The sequence below is a fragment of the Dipodomys spectabilis genome, unplaced genomic scaffold, assembly GCF_019054845.1.
Source record: "Dipodomys spectabilis isolate Male_0828 unplaced genomic scaffold, ASM1905484v1 ptg000360l, whole genome shotgun sequence".
NCBI classification, from domain to species: domain Eukaryota; kingdom Metazoa; phylum Chordata; class Mammalia; order Rodentia; family Heteromyidae; genus Dipodomys; species Dipodomys spectabilis.
In genome coordinates, this window is record NW_024871037.1 from 3,188,934 (window position 1) to 3,201,475 (window position 12,542).

Here is a 12,542-nt window from a genome sequence, read left to right on the forward strand (position 1 = left end):
GTGTAAGACCTGGAGGATTGCAGTTTGAAACTAGCTGGGGAAGAAAAGTCTACAATATTCTATCTCCAGTTAACCAGCAAAATTCTGGACTAGAGACATGGCTCACATGGTAGAGTACCAGCCATAAGCTAGAAAAGCTGAGAGAGAGCACAAGTACTCTGCTACACCAAATATAAATATATATGTATATATAGGGGCAACATACGTGTGTATGCGCGCACGTGTGCGTGCGCGCACACACACTCACTCTCACTCTTAGACATACTTTAAGTCCCTCTCTCCTTTTTTTTTTTTTTGGTTGGTCTTGTGACTTGAACTCTGGGCCTGGGCTCTGTCCCTCAGCTCTTCAGCTCAAGGTGAGTGCTCTACCATTGAACCACAGTGCCACTTTTGGTTTTCTGAGTGGTTTATTGGAGATAAGAGTCTCACAGACTTTCCTGCCAGGGCTGGCTTTTAACCATCATCCTCAGATCTCAACCTTCTGAATAGCTAGGATTACAGGTGTGAGCCAGCTGCGCCTGGCCCTTCTCTCTTTTTGAGAATTTCTAAGCTGGGTGCCGGTGGCTCACGCCTGTAATCCTACCTACTCAGGAGGCTGAGATCTGAGGATTGCAGTTCAAAGCCAGCATGGGCAGGAAAGTCCGTGAGACTCTTATTTCCAATAAACCACTAGAAAACCAGAAGTGGCGCTGTGGCTCAAGCAGTAGAGTGCTCGCCTTGAGCTGAAGAGCTGAGGGAAAGTGCCCAAGCCCAGAGCTCAAGCCCCACAACCGACCAAAAAAAAAAAAAAAAAAAGAATTTCTAGCTCACCAGGTTAAAACCAATTAAAAATGAAAAACATTTTGTTCAAAAATGTATTCAGGGGCTGGGATGGTGGCTCAGTGGTAGAGTGCTTGCCTTGCATGCATAAGGCCCTGAGTTCAAATCCTCAGCACCACATAAGCAAAAGAAGCCGGAAGTGGCATTGTGGCTCAAGTGGTAGAGTGCAAGCCTTGAGCTGAAGAGCTGAGGGACAGCACCCAGGCCCAGAGTTCAGGCCCCATGACCGACCAAAAAAAAAAAAGTATTCAGTCTAATAGCCAATGTATAAGCTAAAAAATTAATAAATAATCCCTGATTTTAAAAATTAGTTAACAATATATGTAAATATATTTGATTCTAAGTTTCATAGAAAAAGATTTATGGAAAGAGATCTTTCATGGAATATTCTATATCTTTTTGTATCTTTGGCATCAGACTTACAAAAATTTCTGTCTATGCTGAATATAACTGTAAATACAAATACCAAGCACTGGTGAGCCAAGCTATAGGTAAAGGAATTTCTCCTCTTGTGGGTAGCTAAAAGACCATATGGCCAGGCACTGATTGCTCATACCTGAAATCCTAGGTACTTAGAATGCTGAGATCTGAGGATCATGTTTGAAGCCAACCTGGGCAAGAAAGTCCATGAGACTCTTATCTCCAGATAACCACCAGAAAACCAGAAGCAGAGTTGAGGCTCAAAGTGGTAGAGCAGAAAAGCTCAGGGACAGTGCCCAGGCCCAGAGTTCAAGCCCATGACTGACAAAAAAAAAAAATCACTATATCACTATGTGCTTTATCCTACAAGTAAGATGAGAGCACTTCTGGGAAGTCTCAAACAGGGCATTAAATGGGCTACTTTCTGCATTTGCCTTTTAATTACTTAGTATTTACTGTAGCTGAAAGTTAGCAGTCATTTTTACATACTTTGTTTCCTTCTCTAACCTTTTTCCCTCCTTAGGGAAGAGCTTTTTGCACAGATGGCCACTCTTGTGCCTATGGGCTGTTAACAACTGCTAACTCTCATGATGTGGCCCAATATGCTGTTAGAACTGGTTTGTCATCTTTGGGCAAGGTGATGGGGCTTCACTTGCTGGTCCTGTTAGAGCAACAGGAATATGTATTTTTCATTGTGATAACCTTAATTTAGGAAGCAATGACCATAGCAAGTGAATTCCAAACTCTGGTCACCACCTGCTCCTGCAGAAGATTGTAGCTAGGCTGTGACAGTCCCTCAGCTTCACAGTACTGGTTTGGCCACGTTACAAAAACATACAACTTCATCTTCTTGATACACGGACACATGGAGAACAAGAAAAGAAATCATGTCAGTAACTGTGAGCACTTCAGCACTTAAATCTAAGAAATTATAGTAAATGAAAAATTAGAATTACTTATAAACTGTGATCTTTATTCCAAAACTACCCGGCATTTGGCAGAAGTTCCCAAAAACTCATATGGAGAGGTCTTTTTTTGTCAGACTGGCCCAGATCTGTCCTTATCAAAATATATTGAACTATATAGCCACACTTGTATCTAGCACAGCAATTTTACAAAGATCTTTCTGGCATTCTGTTGCTTTCCATTGGAATGTATATACATACCAGGTAGATGGTGTGAGGAGATGGTATTTTCCCCTACCCCATAACTGAATTCTTGACAGTAGAGCCATCCAACTCTGCTTATGGCTCATAAGGGAAGAGGCATCACATGATTCTGGGAGCCATCACCTTCATCAAAGAAAGGCATGCTAACCCAGAAAATTACCATCTTACATTATAAAAGAAAAAAAGAAATAGTGAAATTTAACCTTTTGTTGGTTGATCACTGTATTTTCTGGGTACTTCCTTTTTCCATCCAGACTCATTTTAGTCCAGTACAAGGTTAGTAACTTTATAGAACACTTTCAGTTCCTTCCTAGATTTTTTTAAAAAGATGATGATTGGAGAAACGAGAATAGTAACATTGTTGCCTGTGACTCACCTGTCAGAGTTAGCCATAATAATATTTTAAAGATGGTCCTGGCCATCTCCAACTTCTGCAGCTGAGTCACCCTTCATGTTTGAAAATATTGTACCTGGACTGCAGTATAGCCAAAAGACTTATAAATAACCTAAAAAGAATGATCTGAAACCTCTTGTTCAAGAAGGAACTGTACTGTTTTCTAGACCATGTCTTAAGTCAGCAGAGATGTGCCTATAGTATCGGTATCTTTCTGTTATTTCTTATCTTGGAAATTCTGTGCCATGGCAGTGGAATTTCAGAGCTTTATTATGGCTCTTGGGAAATAAACATTTAACCTGTTTTCTAAGTCTTAAATTTCTAAGGTTGTTATTGACTGTTATGATTTGGTCAAGTTTCTTTTTTTTTTTTTGGTCGGTCGTGGGGCTTGAACTCTGGGCCTGGGCGCTGTCCCTCAGCTCTTCAGCTCAAGGCGAGCGCTCTACCACTTGAGCTACAGCGCCACTTCCGGTTTTCTGGTGGTTTATTGGAGATAGGAGTCTCACGGTCTCTCCTGCCCCGGCTGGCTTTGAACCGCGATCCTCAGATCTCAGCCTCCTGAGTAGCTAGGATTACAGGCATGAGCCACCAGCGCCCGGCTTTGGTCAAGTTTCATGTAAAAGAATCTTCTGTCTTGTCATAAGCAGTCCACCTTTATTAGTATGTTTGCCCCTAACTTTAGTGTACATTGAGATCACCTACAAGGCTTGGGAAACCCTATATTTCTGAGATCATCTCAAGACTTTCTGAGTCAGTAGCATTGAGTGGGCCCAACACAAGTTCTCAAGTAATGTTAATACTGCTGATCTGGGAATCCATTTGAGAGCCATGTCCTAGAAAGTATTCTACTTTTGGGATGTTTTACACTTCCTGAGCCAGATCTGAGGCAAACACTGCTCCTTTCCAGGTTGCCCTAGACTTGCCCATTAGAAAACAGCTATGCATATATGCGTCCCTCAAGAAGGCCCTTTGATTTAGTCCTTGTGCTCAGAAATACACTTTTTCTTTGATACCTGTTTTAAAAAGTGCATGCTTCATCACTGACCTGCAAGTGATGTTTCTTTCTTTTCCTGTTTGTCTTAAATTGTTCTTGTTTCTTTCTGTGCTGTCCGCTTATTCTCGCCCCTTTATTTCTGATGCAGAGATGAAGATAGTTGGGTGTAAGTTCCTGGTTTTTTGTGTCTTGTCTGCTCATGGCCTGCTTTGTTCCCATCTTCATTTGTTTCATGGAATGTTACAATACTGGGAATGGATCATGTGCATTATTAATCCTTCATCAGCCTCACCTTCCTGTGTAACTGACAAGACCTTAAAAAAAAGCCACCAGCCCACCTTCAATTACTGCGTATATTGGAATATTTAGTAAGGCATAACACTCTAAGGTATGTAGATACAGGAAAGAATTTTTATGAGATAGATAAGTTACCCTACAAGAAAATGAGTAGTGTTTGTCCCAAGCTATGGAGTATCATAAAGGTGCAGAAAGTTTTATTTTTTCAGCTCTGCTAGGACATGTTTGATAAGAAGGACAGACACAGACATGTCCTTTGGAAGATAGCTCTTCTTAAGAAGAATAATGAAATTATTTACTACTACTTGGTGGATAGTACTATGGTCAGTCTGAAACTTTGGCTGCTTGAGACTTGGGACTGCTTGACCTGATGGCATTTTTTTCTTCTTCTTCTTTTTTTTTTTTTTTTTTGTGTGTGTGTGGGGCTTGAACTCGGTGTGGGCCCTGTCCCTCAGTTCCTCAGCTCTTCAGCTCAAGGCTAGTGTTTTACCACTAGAGCCACAATGCCACTTCCAATTTTCTGAGTGGTTTATTGGAGGTAAGAGTTTCACAGAGTTTCCTGCCTGGGCTGGCTTTGAACCGAGATCCTCAGATTTCAGCCTCCTGAGTAGACACCAGTGTGAGCCACCGGCGCCCGGCTGGCTTTTTTTTTTGTCGGTCATAGGACTTGAACTTTGGGCCTGAGCGCTGTCCCTCAGCTCTTCAGCTCAAGGCGAGCACTCTATCACTTGAGCTACGGCGCCACTTCTGGTTTTCTGGTGTTTATCTGAGATAAGAGTTTCACAGACTTGCCTGCCCAGCCTGGCTTTGAAGTGTGATCCTCAGATCTGAGCCTCCTAAGTAGCTAGGATTACAGGCGTGAGCCACCAGTGCCCAGCATAGCATTTTTATTTTTAATGAGGCTTTGGCATTATCTCTGAGCAACAGTTTGGCAGTGATCACTACTGGTCTCACAAGAAGTTGGAATGTCATCACATTCCTGACCCCCCTCAAAAGATTAACTATATACAGTGATGTCACCCTTTGCCCCTCTTGTCATCCTGTTAGAGCCGAGGGTATCACTAGTTTTGCAGTGGTATAGTCCAGGAACTAGAGACATTGTGAGGAAAATAGAGCCCATCTTTTCTGAGTAATTTAATGTTCTTCCAAGAAGTCTTCTACCCTCCAAAATAAGAACTGCAAAGCAGTTCCTCAATAAAGCAATATCTACTACAAAATAAAATATATCTGAAATTCCTCATATGGTGGCAGCTATCTCCATATCTTGATGATTGCTGATACTAGCCTTCTTCCTTTTTTGACAAGAGATAGGATTGGTGTAATCCCAATTGTCTGTGTCTTCTGAAAGGGAGTTAGTTCTTGTTTTCTAGGAGAAAGAAATCACATCTGAAGTGCCCTGACAATCATATCTATAAAAAAGTATAAATCATATAGTATTAAGCACTATTTTCACTTGAATGCAGAACTTCCTAATTTTTGGTAGGAATAATTTATACAGGAGAGCTAAATATAATAATACAAACCAGAGTGAGTGCCCACCCTTGTGTGGGACTTATAGATCATTTCTACTGAGATGGAATTTCACATAGGCTGGAACCTTTTTTTTTCCCTGGTCATGGGCCTTGAACTGTGGGCTTGGGCTCAGTCCCTGAGCTCTTCAGCTCAAGACGAGTGCTCTACCACTTGAGCCACAGCGCCACTTCCAGTTTTCTGGTAGTTAATTGGAGATAAGAGTCTCACTGATTTTCCTGCCCTGGCTGGCTTTGAACTATGATCTCAGATCTCAGCCTCCTGAGTAGCTAGGATTATAGGCATGAGTCACTAGCGCCTGGCTAGGCTGGAATGTTGTAAAACATAAGGCCTTAAATTCCCAGACAGGCTGGATTTTCTATCAAGAGATTGCTTTACTAAAAGAAAATGTTTTGTTGCTTGAGCTACACCTCAAGGTTCTGAGACCTCTAAATAGACTGCTCTCAGAATAAACCTACAAGATATGTCATGAGCTCTGATTCTCTAGAATCATACTAGTATAGGATGCATGTCTTTGGAAGGTCAAACCTATTTACTGGATCCTTGGCATATAACCTCACTGTCAACAGTGCTCCAGTACCTAAGATTTCTTCTTAGACCTTTTTTTCCATAAGGACCTCAAGAGTATTTCAGGCCAATCACGATGTGATGAGGTGGCTTCAGCCTCATTTTTTTGGTCTCCAGCAGCTACTGGTGTAGGATCACAAAAATAGGATTTTTTAATGTATAGTTGAAATGTAGTGTAGCTATTTTTATATACAAATATTTCAAGCAAGGAATTGGCAAATGATATCTAGTCAACAATCTGCTTTTGTACTGATTCCCAGCTGACAGAGAGGGGGGAGAAGAGAGAGAGACAGAGAGAGAGAGAGACAGAGAGAGAAACAGAGAGAGAGAGAGAGCGCGCACAAGAGTGTGTGCATGTTGTTATCCCTTCCACCTATGATTATCCCATTATGATTATCCCATTAAAGTTCCAAAACATTTTATTTAAGGGCATATTTATGTAGCATGGTCAGTCTTCATTGAGAGACATAGAAATAAATAGTGCTTATAGAAGAATAGTGATAATAGCTAACAGATAACTCCTTTTAAAAGCCACAAGGGCCAGGCACTGGTGGCTCACACCTGTAATCCTAGCTACTTAGCAGGCTGAGATGTGAGGATCATGGTGCAAAGGCAGCCTGTGCAGGAAGGTCCTTGAGACTCATCTCCAATTAACCACTGAAAAAAATCCAGAAATGGAACTGTGGCTCAAGTGGTAGTGTCTTGAGCAAGAAAGCTCAAAGACTGTACTGAGGCCCTGAGTTCAAGCCCCAGGACTCACAGAAAGCCACACCTATTAATCTTTAGAATAAAGGTTCTCCAAGAAGTGATAACAGCAGTAATATTTAAACCAAGCATCTAGCCTCTAGACATTAAAATCTCTAGATTATTTCCTGTTAAGTAAATTTTTCTAGAAACTGAATAGTTACTTAATTTCCGTAGGGAAGCTAATGCGCAACTAGTAAATTTTTGTTTTCCCAGAGGATGGCTCTGTTACAGTTTAAGAATTCAGGTGTATAGCTTGGAGGCATGGCTCAAATAAATGGTAAAGCACCTGCCTAGCAAGTGGGAGGCCCTGAGTTCAAACTCCAGTACCATCTGAAACAAAAAACCAGATGTAACCAATTCTATTCCAATGTATTCTAACTAGTGTAATTCCATTATAGTAGCAAGAGCCCATGAGGTTGCTAATTAGGTTTGAATTTTGAACTTTGAGGATTTTCAGTACTTTTAGAACTCTTTTTATGCAGCCTGTATTCTCACAGTAGCAAACATGAATTTTGTGTTTTTCTCCTCTTTCGTCCTGCTTTTCCACCCCTTCTACACACCTGAGCATTGTTAATGGTACACTAGGAGGAGCCCAAGAAAGATGTCCAAAGAAAGTGGATAAATGTTTCAAATTCATCAACATTCCAAATAGAGGATCTACCCAACCTAGGAGGAAACTCGAAACAGATTGTAAGGATGGACAACCTCAGTGCTGCCCCACATATACATAACAGCTGAATTTTCAGAATTCATTTCCCTCTTCCCTTCATGGTAGCTCTGGGAGTGTTTGTTTGGAAAGCAGGATGCTATTCACAGATTACAGAAGTTTCCCAGGGCTCTCACAGAAAGAGTAATTAATTGTCTTGGACTACTCTTCTTCACTTGAGCCCAAGTATTTTGAAAAACTTGATTATGCGTCTAAATAACTGTGATAAGGTTGCCCTCCAAGACAAGAGAGGTGATCTGTAGAAGGAAAGGACTAATCATGAAGACTCTAGAAGAAAGCTGATTTTTTGTCAGTCTTGTTTATTCTTGTTTCATGCATGAGAGACATTCAGATGCTTCCACAATTAGACATTGGTACAGAAAAAGGCATTATCATACTCCTCTGAACAAACCCAAAAACTCACTTACCAACCAAAACCAAATCTTGTTTCTGTCATTGTGATTCTAGATAGTGAATGTATTTCAGTGTGCCAGTTTTTCTAAGAACTGAAGTAGAAAGAATATCTGGCTTCTGAATTGGCTTGCTTTGTAAGTGAATTATGTGGTCACTTTTCAGTTGGTTGCTGTAGGCTGCTAATACATATTCTCTTTGGTTTTACATGTTTTTCTTAGCCATTTTCTGCCTTTGCATATCCCCCCACTCCCCTGCTTCAACTATGTTTTTGAAAGTCAAAAACATCCATTGTAAAAGCATCCATCGTTGAGGGGCTTAGTTTACAATCATTGTTCTAGAGAAGAAAGAGACTGAGAAGTCTGAATAAACTACAGTATAAGAGACGACTACCCTCAATAAACAGTGGTGAACTTTAGCCCTTAGACACGTGACTAACCTTCCCAGTACTGCTGCACTGAGATTGATAGAATGTTCATCGTTATTAACCAAGCTTGGAATGATCACCTACCTGAGCCCCTGAAGATCCAAATGCCAACGGGGCAGTGTGAATTCTGTGATTATGAGAACATGGCATCTCTTTTCTCACAGGTGATATCCGCAATGACCTGTACCTAACCCTGGAGAAGGGGGATTTTGAGAGAGGAGGAAAGAGTGTACAAAAGAATATTGAAGTGACCATGTATGTGCTTTATGCAGATGGAGAGATCTTGAAGGTAAGGCTTACTCGTCAGTCATTTGTAATGGAAGCTAATGTAGTAGTTCTAATATTTTGGTGGACATTGTCCAGAGACTCAGTCCCTTCAATCAGGACTGAATCCATCCTGCATGTATTTTTTCTTTTCGTCTCTTCAAGGAAACCTTACAGTGTGTTTCAATAAAGACTTCCAATATCAGATAATCTTTGCAGAAGTTCTTACTAATGTCTGCACTGAATGCCTTCTGCTCCAGTTTAGACCTATTCCCTCTAGTTCTGTCCTACATGTTACCTCTTCTGCCATTCTGCCTAAGCATAGAGCTGCCTACTTTTGGTAATGGATATGAGATCTCACTTCATCTTTTTTTTTTTTTTTTTTTTTGGGGGGGGGGGTCCAGTTGTGGGGCCTGAACTCTGGGCCTGGGCGCTGTCCCTCAGCTCTTCAGCTCAAGACAAGTGCTCTACCACTTGAGCCACAGCACCACTTCCGGCTTTTTTCTTTTTTGCTTATGTGGTGCTGAGGAATTGAACCCAGGGCCTCAGGCATGCAAGGCAAGTGCTCTACCACTGAGCCATCTTCCCAGCCCTCACTTCATCTTTTATTCCTTAAGCTGACACAGAAAATTATACTTATATTTTGATCAAGGTGGGACTTTGATGTTTACTTTTTTTTTTTTTTTGGGTCCAGTCGTGGGGCCTGAACTCTGGGCCTGGGTGCTGTCCCTCAGCTCTTCAGCTCAAGGCTAGCACTCTACCCCTTGAGCCACAACGCCACTTCTGGCTTTTTTCTTTTTTGCTTATGTGGTGCTAAGGAATCGAACCCAGGGCCTCTGGCATGCAAGGCAAGCGTTCTACCACTGAGCCACCTTCCCAGCCCTGATGTTTACTTGATGGTAGCAAGTTATGGGAGAAAGAATATCACCCTCAGCTCTGGGTTCAAGTCATTTTAACACAATGATCCTCTGCCACTCTTCACTGAGAATGGAGACCTGGAAGTGTTGTTTTTCTGTTGTCACTGTGTTTGTTTTTTCCTCTAGCATGTCATGGTAGTGAACATGAGAATAATAAGTCACTACTTGCAGAAAGCAAACCTCACCTCTTTGTATTGGCAGCAGCCAATTATCCCCCAAAGCAAGACAGAAATGTTGAAATAGCTTGAACTCTGGGTATGGGTACTGTCCCTCAGCTCTTCAGCTCAAGGCGAGTGCTCTACCGCTTGAGCCACAGTGCCACTTCGGGTTTTCTGGTAGTTTATTAGAGATGAGAGTCTCACAGACTTTCTGGCCCGGGTTGGCTTTGAACCGTGATCCTCAGATCTCAGCCTCCTGAGTAGCCAGGGTAACAGGCCTGAGCCACCAGCGCTCGGCCGATTGATTGATTGATTGATATTAAAAGCCCAACTCAAAGTCATAGACTTCCCCAGCATTTGGATGAAGAGTGCTAAGATTAGCAGCACTGTCAACCATTTATGTCACCCATGTGTGGACATCAGATGCTCCTGATTGTCCAGAGCTTCCTATCCTCCAAGGAAGGATCATTCCTCCAAGACTGCATCTTTGTGGCAACATTCAGGAACTGGGTTAAATCTGTCCTATTTTGTTTATCTCCAATGAAAATTAGTAAAGAGTGACCTACAATGCTAGTCCAGCATTGCACTGAGGAAAATTAGAAAACAAGGTCTCTTCTTTTTAAAATTTAGTACTTCTTGATCTAGTGAAATAGTACCAGAGTTTTAGTATTTCTTCCTGATCTAGTGAAATGTTATGCCTATTTGACTCTGTCATGAACCTCATTATTTCATTTTTCAATGTTGATGAAGAGTGTGCCTTAGTAATAAGGACTAAGGGCAGAAGTAACTGCAAAATCCTTATACCATCCATACAACTGTTTTCAAAAGTATCAGCTTTAAGTCAAATGCATTCTCATCTTAGATTTGGCCTGGTGCAAAATAAAATATTTACATTTGGAGAAAGGGAAGTGTTGGCAACACAGAGAAATTGAGATGTTCCTTTTATGAAGATAACATGATATTTTGCTTCTTTCTTCCAGGATTGCATCAGCTTGGGTTCAGGAGAGCCCAATAGGAGTTCCTATCACTCTTTTGTCCTCTACCACAGCAATAGTCCTCGTTGGGGAGAAATTATCAAATTGCCTATCCCCATTGACAGATTCCGGGGCTCCCACCTACGTTTTGAGTTCAGACATTGTTCCAGTGAGTGAAACTTCCCTTCACATTCCCTTGAGTACATGAATATAGTACTCCTCTCTGGAATGAAGTTAAAAGGATTCTTATAAAAGAAAAAAAATGAGGAGTTGAGAAATGGAAAAAAGACCTTAGAAATCAGATGCCATCAGAGGCTGTACTGTGGACTGTAAAAGCAATGGTTCAAAGCTGTAAGATCTAGTATTGACCCTTCTTACTGTCTGGAATAGCCATCATCATTCTCCTTTGGGTGTTACCCTTAAACCTATTAAACTGCTTCTTAAAAGAACCCTTCTTAAAGGCCAGTTTTGTTTGGATTCTGGGTAGTCTGCATATATCAGAGTATAAATAGCAACTCATTCCAGCATACTTATCATTCCTGCAGTTAGTTTGTTTTATCTAGTTAATGAAAGAAAAGAGGGACAAAAGAATGTGACAAGGGGCAGGGGAATTTCTAAGAAGAAGAGTGGAGAGCAAAAGCAAATAACACTTTTCTCTGATTGTAGCAAAGGACAAAGGGGAAAAGAAACTCTTTGGCTTTGCATTCTCACCCTTGATGCGTGATGATGGCACCACCCTCTCTGATGATATTCACGAGCTTTATGTGTACAAGGTATGGGATTTGGCTGTCTTCATCCCCATCTTTTCCCTGTGGCCACTCTTGTACGTGGTTCTCAGGTGGTTTTCATTGGATTGAGTTCTAGGCTGTGTGCTGGTGGTGGCAACAGGACAGCTAACAACTGGCTTTTGTTTTCTAAGTATACTGAACTTCCTCCCATAACTAACACTGACAAACCCTTTGTGTTCCACCTCCCACTTAGCAGGGTGGAAATCCATTCCTAACTCCTCTATTCTATTGTGGTCTTAGCTAGTACCTTATGAGACATATTATTTGTAATTATGGCACTGTCAGCTGTCAACATGTTCTATTTAAAAGGTACACTGATTGTTCTGGAAAGTTTCTAAACAGAAAGCACTCTTCCGAGAGGACTTGAGGCCCAAGGTCCAGCAAGTAGTAACTTATATATTCTTTGGAATGTAGTTTTTGCGCTTTGTCAATTGTCTACTTTTTATTCCCTACAGTGTGATGAGAATAGCACATTTAACAACCATGCTCTGTACCTGGGCCTGCCCTGCTGCAAAGAAGATTACAATGGCTGCCCTAATATCCCCTCTAGCCTCATCTTCCAGCGCAGCACAAAAGAATCTTTCTTCATTTCTACACAACTCTCTTCTACCAAACTCACCCAGAATGGTAGGTAATGATGCCTGAAGGGTAATGTCCTCCATTGACTACTGTCATTGGTTCCCTGTTGCTAGTGCATGTTAAGGGAAACAGATCAATACTTCAGGACACAGTAAGGGTCTTTTTTCCATTTCAAGTTGAAGGAATGCTCAATAATAGCAACCTACAAGCTTTCCCATGGTTTTAGTAGCTCCACAGTTTAAGGTAAACAAATATGTCTTTGACCTTGATCTCAGCACTGAAGAGTATATTGTGATGCTCACAGCTAGTTCTCTTCATTTAGATCCCTCGTGTCCTTTTTGTAAGAGCCTGGCCTTGCTTAATCATAGAAGACTAAGGGTT

At 41.4% G+C, this 12,542-nt stretch overlaps 1 protein-coding gene across 1 annotated transcript in view; it reads left to right on the top strand.

Annotated features, from left to right (window-relative positions):
- The window catches only part of Dock3 (dedicator of cytokinesis 3), a 186,155-nt gene that overhangs the window by 106,411 nt on the left and 67,202 nt on the right, over nucleotides 1–12,542 (top strand). The window contains exons 15-18 of the mRNA XM_042665982.1: nucleotides 8,646–8,770; nucleotides 10,801–10,963; nucleotides 11,461–11,567; nucleotides 12,038–12,209. Of these exons, the coding sequence (XP_042521916.1) occupies nucleotides 8,646–8,770; nucleotides 10,801–10,963; nucleotides 11,461–11,567; nucleotides 12,038–12,209 (567 nt within the window). The remainder of the gene's footprint in view (nucleotides 1–8,645; nucleotides 8,771–10,800; nucleotides 10,964–11,460; nucleotides 11,568–12,037; nucleotides 12,210–12,542) is intronic.